This window comes from Pocillopora damicornis, chromosome 10 (genome assembly GCF_964200805.1).
Source record: "Pocillopora damicornis chromosome 10, jaPocDami1.2, whole genome shotgun sequence".
NCBI lineage: Eukaryota > Metazoa > Cnidaria > Anthozoa > Scleractinia > Pocilloporidae > Pocillopora > Pocillopora damicornis.
This window is the reverse complement of record NC_142679.1, coordinates 3,294,305-3,307,803: the sequence shown is the minus strand read 5'-3', so window position 1 is coordinate 3,307,803 and position 13,499 is coordinate 3,294,305. Positions and strand designations below refer to the sequence as shown.

The 13,499-nt window shown below is 38.4% G+C and overlaps 1 protein-coding gene across 1 annotated transcript; it reads left to right on the top strand.

Annotated features, from left to right (window-relative positions):
* Positions 1 to 5,215: 5,215 nt before the first annotated feature.
* On the top strand, positions 5,216 to 12,825 carry LOC149038493 (uncharacterized). Its single transcript, XM_089184554.1, has 2 exons — positions 5,216 to 5,285; positions 8,325 to 12,825. Exons 1-2 carry the CDS (start codon positions 5,216 to 5,218, stop codon positions 12,173 to 12,175), a joined length of 3,921 nt encoding a protein of 1,306 aa, XP_089040680.1. The 3' UTR covers positions 12,176 to 12,825.
* Positions 12,826 to 13,499: the final 674 nt, after the last annotated feature.

Sequence of the window (13,499 nt, the reverse complement as noted above, 5' to 3'; positions counted from 1 at the left end):
TGCTGCATTGAAAAAAAAAGAAGATATACGTGAACCAGTATTATGATAACTTCTTGTGGATACTTACATATGAAAACAAAGTTTTTTGGGGAGGCCTCGCCAATGGTCGTTGCAACTGGTTTTTACCCTTTCATTGTTAGAAGTCGATTAAGCTCATTTTCGCGGCTCGAGTATCCTTAGCGAAATACCTGCAGTCTTGAGAAATGCTACAACCGCCGAATGGTTGACAATTGTCGTTAACTGAAAAAGGGAAGCTGCTTCCAAACTACATTCTCAGCTTTTTCTCGGTTCGAAAACATTCAGTTCTCATTTGTCAGTGTTTTAAGTAACTAACACAACGGCTCCGGGCTAATGGACGAACACACGGCGAAATTTGTTGATAATTATTCTTAAAATAGATGTTCCATCTTGCTTAAGCCTGTATTATGGCCGAGTTCGTACATAGAAAATTGGAAAAGCTCAATATGTTTTGAGAGAAACTTAACACCCAGATTTAAAAGAACTCTCAATTTCGATTCCGCTCACTGTTTTCGTTCCAACATAGAAGATGTAGCCCAAACAATTTTTCCTATTTTTTTTTTTTAAGAAAACTCTGTTTCTAGCTCATTTCAACGGGAAATTCCCTGCTTTAGACCGCTCACTGTTTTAATTTCTTTACAGAAACGCCTCTATTGACCTAAACACGAGTAGGAAAATATATATTAGAGAGCGAAAACTTACAAATAAACTCACAATAAAGAAAAATATTTACCTTACCGGTGCATAGCTTTACAGGCAAAAAACGACGACGCTTCTTACGTAATGTTAGCTTCTTCTGTTCGTGTGTCAGTGGTTTTCGGCAGGTTAATATGAACATATCGAAACTGCTTACTAAAGAATATATTTCGTGAAAAGCATAATAAGTAAAATAAATACTCCACCTTCAACTGAGTTCTATTTTTAATTCTTTTTGTAATTTAGCGCAGTCTGCAAGAGTCACGGTAATAGCTGACTGCTCAAGCATAAAATAAGAAGTATATAACCCGGGCAGTAAACATGAACTGTGCATATAAAGGTAACACTTCAACAAGTAATGCACGACAACCTTCCAGAAATCGAAGGTCGCGGAGAATGAAAGATTCGGTATAAGTAGCCTGTTTACGTATTATTTCCTGTGGGGCCAATCATCCTTTTCTATGTGGCTATACTGAGCTCGTTGGTACGTGCTTCATTCCTCCTTTACCATAGACCTCTTCAGTTCGGAAAGTCTAATTTGCTTTGATTTAAATCTGCATTGAAAAAAAAAAAAAAAAAAAAAGGAGATATACATATACATATTATATGTAAAATGGTTGGGTTTCTAAATAGGAAATTGAAAAATTGAACTGCGGATCAGCAGACTGCGGAACCATTGGAAACTCTGTGAATACGCAAATATGTTTACTTTGCGCATTGGGTGAAATATAAGGATTTGCATGGCAATGAACATTCGCGCTTTCAATATTTAAAAGATCTGGTCTAGTTTTGAGTAAGGATCAATTGACTCCACTAAAGTGGTTGTTCTCTTGCATCGTTTGAATTGTTTGGGCTGATTTAGGGAAACTTGACTCGGTTTTAGTTCAGCTGCTTAGCCCTCTACGTAATCTTTTCCAAGATATGTATGTGAGTAATGCCAACCAAACGAATCCTCTCCGGTTTTAAAAAAAAAAGAGAACATTTTTTTAGGAAATAAATTTCATTAAAAATTTTCAGGGATATCAAGGTATTTTCTGCTTGATTGGTATATCCTATTGATTGTGTTTAAGCAGCTGCATGTTCTGTACTCAAGAAATATAGTTTTTGTAAATGCTAGGTGTCCTGTGCACTAGGCCCAGTCTGCGCCGAGGTGTTGTCATTCGACACTAGGTCAAAACTCGGCATACATGTGCTTTTATCGCTTGTTATTTTCGCCTTTATTTCTCGGATAAGGATCGTTTAACTAGTCTCACATCGAAGGAATAGAACATTACGGAAGCATTACGGATATTTCAGCAGTTTTCAAGGTTACGGATAGAGACACTTGCTTGTTTGTAAGGATTTCTTGTACGGTATTGTATTCGAACGGTGTGCTGAGCGTAGTTGATCGGATCGAATAAAACGTGGAATTGACATCGAATTGACGGCTGTTACAGTTTTGATTTCAAAACTAAATTTCAATCCTCCCATGCAAAAAGGAGAATGCAATTTATTTTGATTAAAACTGTTAGGGGACCATGAAACATAAAAGTGTTCGTTTTAGGTATTCTTACGGGGTACTGAAAAGCAATATCTGTTGAAAAGGATTTTAATCTTCTTCTGTTTCCTGTACACAGAAACCTCGTAATTAAATTGAAGCCAAGGTGTGCAGTTTTGTCGTACAGAGATCTTTCCGATTGAGTGTCAATAAAAAAGGTAAAGTTATTATAACACACATTCAGAGCAAAGAGAAGGAAATGGAAAAGGGAAGGAAATTACTAATTCATCATAGAAAGGAAGACGAGTTAGTACTTCACTCGTGATAAACAATTCAGGATTATTTACCAAGAATGAATGCAACCCCATCAGCGCGCAGTCGTTTTCATTTCTGTTGTAAAACCTTTCAGTTAGGTACACTCATGTTAGCTGATAGACATTGATAGACAGTAGAGCCAATAAAGTGCCGATTGCTTTCGAAAGTTCCTTTTCTCTCCTCACACCACTATCTACCAAGGACCAATATACGTACCTTGTTCTGATACTGCAAAGTTGTTTCCCCTTTCATGAAAGATTTCATTTACATTAAAAAAAAACTCTGCCTCATAAGAACTTCTCAGCTATTTCTTAAGGACTCGTTACAAAATATGAAATGAAGTAAACGTTTAATAAAAAGATGACGCCTAATGTGGTTTTGGTTTTTGTTTTTCTTACCCCTCTCTGATATTACGTTACTGTCTGATCACGTGCAGGTAAGGTTTTGATATATCACGCAATACATGGGTATAATTTCTCAGTGTTAACGAAAGAGCCATTATTTGATTGGCTTCTATATTCAGTAAGTAGAAATCTACTCGCGTTCTCAAATACTGCGATCTGATTGGCTACGCTACTCGATATTTAATCCGTAATAAAGTGTGTGTAGCCCGACAGTGTTTGGTTGTAAACAAAATATGACAAAAAAATTAAGCTGTCACTTTGTTTAGTTTTTAAGAAGGCTTGTACTGAAACAGTTAATTATTCGCTATTTTTAATATGCGCAATGGCTGATTCGGGCCGGTTCTACCTTTTCAACCATCACTCGATAGAAATCTCGAGATCAAAATCTTATCTTTGAGTATAATATTGATGCCAAATATTCAGACTATTTAGTTATGTAATAGCAAAGAAACGCTGATTGTGCTCTATGTATTTACGGATTTTGCTTTCCCTCACTTCGCAAGTGGTTTAGACTTAAATTTGTGCGACTCTAGTGAATTTCTTTCCGTTTTAATGGACTGTCGGTTGCAGAAAGAAAGAGATGTGGATGTTTGAATATGCAGCAGGTAAACAACGACTGTACTATTTTTAACCACGGACAGCTTTTTAAACTTTTTACACTCAGTGTCGATTAAATGACCTTGCTATCGGATGCGGTTTCGACCTAAATTTCTGCGACTTAAACCGATTAAATTACTCTTCTTAGACCTCAAGATACAGCGAAATGATTTCCTTGTATAATTGTACTTTACAATCGGAAAAAAGCCGTGTATTAGTTAAATATTCACGCACAGCCTTCCAAACCTTTTTTCAATGAATTCTGCTACGGGCGGAATTTTCGTAGCTCTACTCCTGTAAATCTCTTTCCATATTAATGGCGGGCACGGAGTTAGTTCAGTTCAGCCGTCAATATATTGTTATGCAACATGAAAGAAATATTGACATCCACTCAACAAGTGTTGATCAAACGACCTCGCTTTCATCGGCCGTGCTTCGCTTGAAGTTTCTGCGAGTTTGCATTGCTTCACTCGAGTAAATTTCTTTCCAATGTAGAGAACCGGAACCTACAGTACCCCACGCAACTGAGGCATCCACGTTCATTTTATCCATGCTAAAAATTGAGCCTGAAATTCCCAATTTTGTCAGCTCAAAATGGTTTTAAATGTTCTCAGTTCTCAGCCATCCTCGTTCCCTCTTGCTTTCGTATGGCCTCTTTCGCGTCATTCCGTCCGAGTTAACGTAGTAAGATTTTGTTCAAAGCGTTCATTAAAAGGAAGTCAATGGTTTTACACATCAAAAAATCACTCAAAATTTCCTGTCATAGCTCAACCACACCAAATTTGAACACGGAAGCAGACCATTCTTCGTTGCATGTATCCGAAGTACGTTCGAGAAGCCGGCAGCACGCCATGTGTACTGTTTGAAATAAGCTTTATTTATTCTGAAAGATACCGTGCTTTTTTATCTCACGTAAAAATACCATACTTTTAAAGAGCTAATTCACGGTCTTTTCCTCCGCAATTTGCCTTAAAATTTTACAGGCTTGGGTTGACCTCCTCCGTCGTTAGTTAACTATATTAATTAGCTTTTTCATGTTTTTTCCTTCTTACGTAACTTATATTTTGTTGTCATCTTTAAGTTGACGAATGCCGCCCTTCGCAAATAATTACACCGACTGATGTGACGTGACGTCTCTAATATCGTCATGACTCCACATAATTTTGACACTGAAATAGATTTTGAATGTATATTTTCAAATTGAATGTTTCCCGTGCTAAAACGTAATGTTTTGATTGATATCCATTTCAAAAATCCTTGTTTTCTTACTGACAAGGCCCTCAAATCAACAGCACTCCAACTCAAGCTATAGTATAGCTCTCCGAACTCCAGTGCCAATACATTCCAAAACGGCGCTTTCGCTTGGTTCGATTCACCACCTGATTAACCTCATTCCTGAATTTTTCGTTATTTCCTTGATGAAAAAAACGATTCTTCTCTCTGGAATACACGTTCTAATGTCTCACCCATAAGTTAAGGTTTTCATTTTGTCGAAAACTTTCGTGTTTCTTTGTTTTTCTTTGTTAGCTCACCCAAGCAGAATTATTGTCCAAAAATAACTTACAAAGTTGTTATCAATATTATTATCGTAGAGTTTTTTTTACATCCAGTACCCATGGTAATCAATGGATATATAACAGTGGTTAAGGAACAAAGTGTATCAGATTTATACGACAGAGCAGTTCCGAGCAGTGTCGCGTTCATTGTGATGTATTCGCTGCTGTGCCTCTCATTTTCTGAGTTATTTTCTTTAATTCTTCTTGTTATACGCTCTACTGGTAAGTAAATTTTTGCAAAGTTTCCTTTAACCTCTTTCATTAGAAAAAGTTGCTGTGATGTCGTTTCAAATTTATAGTTTAATATCAGCTTTCCAGGCCTGTGAAACGGAGTAGTCAACTGAAATTTACTTCAGCCAGCGTTGGACTTATTTTTAAGAATGACAACACACATTTGAGCATCCCATTCGTTTCCACGCATGTTTTTTTTTTCAAAACAATAGAGTTTTGAATATTAAGGTTAAGTTTTGTCAGTGTGTATTACCTCATGATATGATTGTTTCTGAACACTTCTCTTAGTCCTCGGAATCCTAAATCATTGCGGGTAAAAACACACGCTGGTCATGATTTCTCAGGAACCAAAAACAAACACGATCTGAGATTTATGAATTCTTCATGTTTTGGTAAGCACAAATCAGTTCCAGAAGCTTGCTAAACCAGACAAAGAAATTAGCGGCCAGTTGTTATATTGATCCTAACTAAAATAAATCAAAGTTTCAATAGAGTTTTGATATCCTTGTCAAATTAAGGATTAATTTGTTCACTTTCGTCATCTCATGACCAACAAACAAGTAAAAAACCTAACACTGTCCCAATTTATTCGGCGTTTAACTTAACTGCGTTTACACCTTTCACATCACATCGATTTTTTCAAATGTGTTCTGTGTGTGTTAAAAAAATTAACTACTGTTCACCGAAGTTGAGATATGTAGAGGTGGATAATTTCCGAGCCGCTAACTGAGACAGTGAGATCATATAGCACAAAAAATACAACTTTAACTCGTTTATTCCGGCAGCGATAACAATATTTTCGGGCGTAAATCCTGCGACTGTTGCTCGCAGGTGAAAAGCAAAGATACTCGGAGTCTGAGTTACTAATCAAAGCGCACCTTCAACGCTATCCACTGCTTTAGCAATTGCGCGTATTTTCATGAAGGAGAGGGGAAAAACTAGTTCTCTCTTAAGTTATATCCATCCTCTCTCAGATCGAAGGGAATTTTAAAGGTGCTAATCTCCCATTTTTCAACCGTCTTCCATCATTTATGTCGAGTATGCTACATTGATATTGATCTGTCTAACTGCAAAACGCTGCTACAAGTGCCAAGTTTCTCAACTTTTACGAGACTGAAAACAGACAGATCTATTTCGACCCTGTTTTGTTGCCTTTAGCAATGACGATTGGCATTTCATTAGGATAATGAAAAGTAAAAACCATCTGGTGAGATGACGACGTAATTGGAATCTACTTGGAAAATAAGTAATGTTCCGTTAAAGAGCTTTCCTGGGTTAACCAACGTATTTTATTTAATTTACTCCTGCCGAGGTAAGTTTAATTTTTGTTGGCTAAGTTATTCCTCATTGTTAACCATAGGGATTTTCCCTTCCAATTACGTAATGTTTTGTAAACAGACTGAAAATTCCTTGATCATCTTAAAGATAAGATACAAGATATCAATGCAATACGTGTCTCTTTGAGGCTAATAAAATATAATATATAATATCGTGTTTGACTCGATTCCGATGAAACTTTTTTTCTCGGTTCTGTGCTGCCGTTTACCTTGTGTTTACTCAAAGAAAGAAGCCGACAGCTCTCGGGTGAATGGTGTACAATTCGCTTTTTTGTTATAGCTTTTATTACAGTTAGATAAATAAAAAATTAATAGACTTCTATTGCGCAATTATCAATATAAGAATTTTCAATTGCACATTACAATTAAATGTTAAAAATTCAACCCTACATAGATACTAAAACTAAAAATAAAAAAATAATAATAAAAAAATTAATATATAAATAAATAAATGAAAATGATCACTAAGAAAATGTAAAAAATATGAAATTAGATACAAAGAATTAAAAAGCTTTGGCAAACAAAAGTCTTAGTGGCCTTCTTAAACTTATTTAAAGATTAGGTGTTTCTGATAGAGCCCGGAAGATCGTTCCACAATTTAGGGGCGGCGGCATGGAAAGATCGATCGCCGAGCGTGGTGAGTGTTTTACCACTGCAAGGAGTAAGGAGTAAGCCGTCATTGGAACGAAAATCATATCTTCCGATGTCTATAACAGAAATCAGCTTACTAATGAAGGCCGGGGCAAGAGCACTTCCAAGAGCACTGTGCACTTCCGAAGAACTATGACAAACAAGACATTTAAGTTGATTCTAGTTTTCAAGGGAGATTCCATATGAGTAACACGATATGGATTTGTGCCAAATTTCAGATAATGCACAGGAATATACTCGATTATTTCAGCATTCTTGCTTCTCAACTAAATATCGTACAATGACTAATAACGTTTGGTTCGTAACAGCTTGATAATTATTTCTACGGTGGTGGCATCTGTCCAGAAAGTATGCATGCATGTGCCACTCTGGCAGTTTGCAACGAAATAGTAGTCTTTCGAAATTTTTGCGCCTAGTACATCCAAAGCACCCATTAACTTTAAATCGTTTTACAACTGAATTCCACGTTGTTGTGAGAAACTCCGTTATCTTTAGTTGAGGAAGACCAGGGGAGTGATTGTCTCTACGTTTCCCATCTCAGCGGTGAAGACTCGCCTCAACGTGGCTCTTTTGCTGTGCCCTGCCGGACATTACCACAAGCACTGCTTCTAGTAAACAATGGTGGCAAAATTTGCCTCAATGGGATAAAAAGTGAGTCATGCCCTCCTTCATGCCATGAAGGAGGGCAAGGACGCGTAACCTTATGGTTGCGTAACCACTCAATATCTACTCGCAAAGAGATTGAAAGACTGGAATCTAATTGCATTCGAGAACACATACGCCAGGGATGTTGGAGATCAATTAAACTCGAGAACGTAGATTGACGACCCTTGTCTTAACAAAGGTATCAAGTTTCACATACCTATTTAGGCGATTTCCTTTCTAAAATTGGTACGATGATCTAGTATTTATAAATTCGATATCATTCGACAAAATCAAAACAAAGCAAAACGTGTGCGCAAGGAGGCCTTTTCTTTTTGCGAGAAATAGAATATAATTGTACAAGGCCACAATTTCATTACGACATCTCTGTTATCTCTAGGTGCGGAAGACCAAGGGAGTGATTGTCTTTACGTATCCCACCTCAACGGTAAAGACTCGCCTCAATGTGGCTCTTTTGCTGTGCCCTGCCGGACATTACCACAAGCGCTACTTCTAGTAAACGATGGTGGCAAAATTTGCCTCAGTGGAACAAACAGTGAGTCAAATCCATACGAATGTTTGAAAACGGTTGGTCCCAATGGAACTATAAAAAAAAGTGTATCGATAAAGGGTGTGTCCTCCCCGGCACACATTTCATGTGGATTAGTATTTGCATCAAGGTTGAAATATGGCTCTCTCGAGGTTTCTTTCTCAAACCTTGTATTCAACAATAGCAAGTATGGATTAGTTTTGTTCAATGTGCCATCCTATGATGTCGTCATCTCCGATTGCAAATTTATCAATTGCTCTAAGGCCATTTTCATGTTGTGGAATGAAAGTCAGGTTTCTCCTTTCATCAGTCAAAAGTCTTCACTTGAGGTTACTGATAGCGAATTTCGCAACAACACATTTAGCATAGAATTTGGTCCAAAGTTCAAAAACGGTTCCATTAAAGTTTCTCTCTCAAACCTTCTTTTCGACAATGGCATGTATGGTATAGTCCTCGTCAATGTGTCCTCCTTTGATATCGTCATCGCCAAATGCAAGTTTTTCAACTTCTCTGAGGCAGCCGTTGGTCTGTTCTGGAATGAGATTAAATACGTCATCCGTGAAAAGAGTAGTCTGGTAGCCACTGATAGTAAATTCCGGTATAATGCAAAATCTATTCTTGTCATGCTCCCTAACGACTTCTTTGAGATGACCATATCAAGATGTCTTTTCCAGGATGCGAAGGGACGATTTCATGTTACAAATGATGTCAGAAGTGCAACAGGTGCCGTGTTTGTCCGTTCCCAAGTTAGTTCAGTTATATCGTATCCTATTCGTGTCCTAGTCTCAATTACTAACTCTATTTTCCAAGACCTGGGCCATAAAGACAACAGCTTCGCTGTATCCGTAAGAGTTGACAACCTCTTTGGCGATGGGAATGTATCATTATTGAACGCGTCGTTTCTTAACAACGAAAATTCTGTTTTTGTCCATGGCGGATTTGGCCTTAATTTGACTCACGTGACGGTTACTTCCACTTATGGGTATGCTATTACAGCCAGTGCTCCCCCTAAAACATTGATCAAAGCACCTGGCGTTAGGGTTTTCCTTGAAAAGTGCGTCCTAAGGAACAACCGGATTGGCATAAGGATGTCATCGACCACTTGCTTAGATAATACGGCTCAGTTTTGTTCAACGGGCGACCAAACGCTTCTTGTAAAAAACAGTCTTATACTGGGAGGTAATGAAACATTAGGCGCTGGTGATGCAATCAGATTTGGAATGAGTTTCCCTAAACAGAACTATACCCGTGCAGTCTTAAAACCTAGCAAAGAAGAGGTGTATTTGTCGCCAGATTTTGAAGGAAAACTACATGTTGAAAACGTCACTTTCCACGGGTTACATAACTATGCACTATCTGTTAGCACAGAACAAAACATACGAGGGCTCATTTCGGTGAAAAACTGCAGATTTCTCAACAACACTCAGTTTGGGAATCGCTTATATGAACGAGGAACTATCCAAATTGAATTTCCGAAGGACGATCCGCCGAAATGCCCACGTGGAACAAAAGGAAACGAAAGTAAGGAACTGGTGTGGGACAAGAAGTCGGAGCTACCGGTTATAATTGAAGATACTTTATTTCAAAACAACGAGGGCATCGCTGGAGCATTGAGCTTTTTGAATGGCAACGTCACTATCAAAAACTGCACATTTAAAAACAATGGGGGAGTGACTTTGGGAGGTCATGTATATATGAAAACAGGTTTCGGCATTCTGAACATCAATAATTGTAGCTTCCTGCAAAAAGAAACAAGTTTGACAGGTCATTCCCGCGTGTCAGCCGTTGGTTGTTTTCTTAGATCCGAGAGCGCTGGTCCGTTAAAGATACAAAATTCGTCCTTTATAGCAGACGTTAATCAAGAATTCGATCCAGTTTTTGCTGCGACGAAAAGCAGTGCGATTAAGATCGACAGTTCGACCTCCTTCAAATGTCCAGATGGAAAACAGATCAAGCTCGATAACATCGAACTTGTTAGAGGAAGTGAGACTTGCTGGATAAGCATAGCTCATTTAAAATTTTTTTGTGAAGAGTGTCCGGATAGATTCTATAATTTAAAAAGAGGATCTTCCAGTGGTCTGGATATTCACAAGGAAACAAAGTGTCTTAAGTGTCCTTACGGGGCAACGTGTAAAAATGGAGACATCAAGGCCCAAGAAAACTTTTGGGGCTGCTACTCTTCACCACTATCAATTGAGCTGGAGTTTCATCCCTGTCCATTGGAATACTGCAAACCTCCTACCCGTCCTAATAATCATACTTTTAATGGTTGCCATGGCAATAGGATGGGCGTTTTATGCGGCCAGTGCGCTGAGGGATTCAGCGAAGACCTATATTCCACATCTTGTCGAGAGAGAGAAAAATGCCATGATCACTGGTTTTGGATAGCGAGTTTAATCTACGTAATAATGTTGGCTCTCTATCTCGTTTTCAAGCCGCCTATCTTCCCGTGGCTGTATCGGCAATGCTTGTGGTTTAGAAAGAAATCCAACAGCAGCCAAAGACAGGTAGCACTTTATGAAGGAAACGATGAAGAACTTGATGTTGGATATTTCAAGACCATCTTCTACTTTTATCAAGTTGCTGAAATACTAATGATCAAGTCCCCTGAGGCAGCCCTTCACATAGTTCCTTTTGTTACGCCAGTCATTGCACTCTTTAACTTCCAGATACGGACCATTAATGGCAGCATTGGATGCCCATTTCCTGGCTTCAATGTTGTCACCAAAGAGCTGTTTTTGTGCTTGAAGTTCTTAGCGACGTTGCTCTCCATTGCCATAATTTATGCCATCCATCGAGTCATAAGTCGGTTCTGGCACATTCCTAAACCTTCCCTTACACTATACCTGGCTGTGATTCTGGAGACCCTGTTACTAGGCTACGAAACCCTAGCAGATACATCTCTGAGGCTCATGCACTGTGTTCCTATAGGGCTGGAGTGGCGTCTGTTCATAGATGGAAACATCCACTGTTGGCAGTGGTGGCAGTACATGCAAATTGTCTTCATCTTGGTATTTATCATTCCCCTTGTGCTCGTCCTCTTCTGGGGATCGCTGATGCTTTCCAAAGACAAATTGTCAGCCAAGGAGTTCTTGACTTCCTGTGCATTTCCTTTGCCTTTTCTTTTCATCTGGCTCTATCGTTACGTTTTCAAGAAACCAAGTTTGCACGAGTTTATACTGTTTTGGGGGAATACCCACGATGCCGAAGAAGTTAAGAAAGTTCTCCATGATCCATTCCGTCCACCCTGTGGTGATGACCATGGTACATTGTACTGGGAGAGTGTGCTGACCGGTCGGAGGTTCCTACTACTGACCATTCGTAACTTCATCACTGATCCTTTAACGCGATTCATCTGTTTGGATTTCGCATGTGTTGTAACTCTGGTGCATCATCTTGTGTCGAGACCATTTCGTAACCGTAAGGCCAACATATGTGAAGCCCTTTCTCTTATGAGTCTTGTTGCTATTTGCACTTTCAACTTGGCAGAAGTCACCCTTATCGCCCAGGGACTCGAGCCTACTGGACCAAGAGAGAACCTTTTCTACGCGTTAGAGTGGATGGAAGTCGCTTTGCTTGGCTTTCTACCAGCTATAGCCTGCATCCTGGTGGTGCTTGCGGCCTTATCTCAAGTCATACGAGTGCCGTACTACTGCCTCAGACTATTACGAAGAACCGTGTGTCTGCGTTCTCATTTCTAAAAGTCCTGGCAAATCATTGTGCAGATGGATATAACAAGGACTGTCTGTGTAATGTTTACCATGTCATTACCTAGTAAATTGTTTTGTACTGTTATGTCTTTACCATCATTATACCAACTTTCAGCAACTTTAACATAGTTTATTTGATTATTCTAACACTCTAACACTGTTTTATGAGTGAATGTGTTCTACAGCTCGTAAGTTAAAGTCTTCTGACAAGTTTCCGAGGTTGTAAGTTTGTGTAGATCTTCCATGGTAACTAAAATGAGATAACTAGCAATTTTTAAACTTTTTGCGACCAACGTAAAGAGTAGACAAATACACCTTTTATTTAAGTAAATAATAACATTTGTTGTCAGTCCTTCGTGTTGATACATTGTCACTTTACAACGAAAGACTTTTATTTGCAAGTTATGGAAAACTACGTAGGTTTAAGAGTTAAGCTTGCATCATTCTGGAAATTTAGGGTCCTTAGAAATCTTAATGAAATGAAAACAGTAAGGCATCGAGCACTAAAAGGTAGAATATCTTGTCATTTGTGGGACTGTGTCCTCCGTTAGATAACAATTTTCCACTCTTAGTTAACAAATTTTACCATTGTGCTAAGATATTGTTTTTTGCGAGGTGCCAATAAAACCATTTTAAATTTATTCTTTCGAATTGGTTCTTTCCAGCTTCGAAATTATTAATGAATTTTTTAACGTTTGAACGATTTTGATCGAAACATTCCCCATGGTTGGCCCTTAAATTGAGTCCTGCATAAGAATCACTTGATGAGAACAGATGACAACAATTTAGCTATGCTGTGTGCACGAGCTCAACCGTTCATTTGTAGCCCGCATTTGTATAGAGCACAATGGTCTTTGGGCCAATAAACATGTAATTTCTAAGTAAACAAAGAAGATCCCGTAGGAGACCATTCCATTTCAGTTACATTTTTCTTGCGTTAGCGGAAAACTTCTTGTTGTCTTGATGATATTCTTATGATATGAGAAACGGTCTGGAAAATTCTGATCCCTCTTAGTCCATGTTAGTTGATAGACATCGATAGATAGAAGGGTCAATAATTTTTCTTTTTTCTTTAAGATCTTTCAGAACATTTTCAACGAATTTCTTCATCAAGCCAGTTACTGGCAACATATTTTCAACTCGAAATGGCTGGTGATACAAGCATTGAAAAAGATGAACGATATCTACTCAACGACTTATGACTACATTACGTTATTTTATACTTTCGGCGAATTCTGGACAACATGTTGTCTTGAGGAAAGACTTCAGACTAAATTTAAGCTATTCGTTAGCCTGCGGAGCTGTCGTCTTATTA

Bases quoted from the DNA above. Each gene is read 5' to 3' on its own strand.
- LOC149038493 (XM_089184554.1), top strand. From the start codon at position 5,216: ATGTATTCGCTGCTGTGCCTCTCATTTTCTGAGTTATTTTCTTTAATT. The intron at 5,286-8,324 runs GTAAGTAAATTT...TGTTATCTCTAG, and splicing joins TCTTGTTATACGCTCTACTG to GTGCGGAAGACCAAGGGAGT.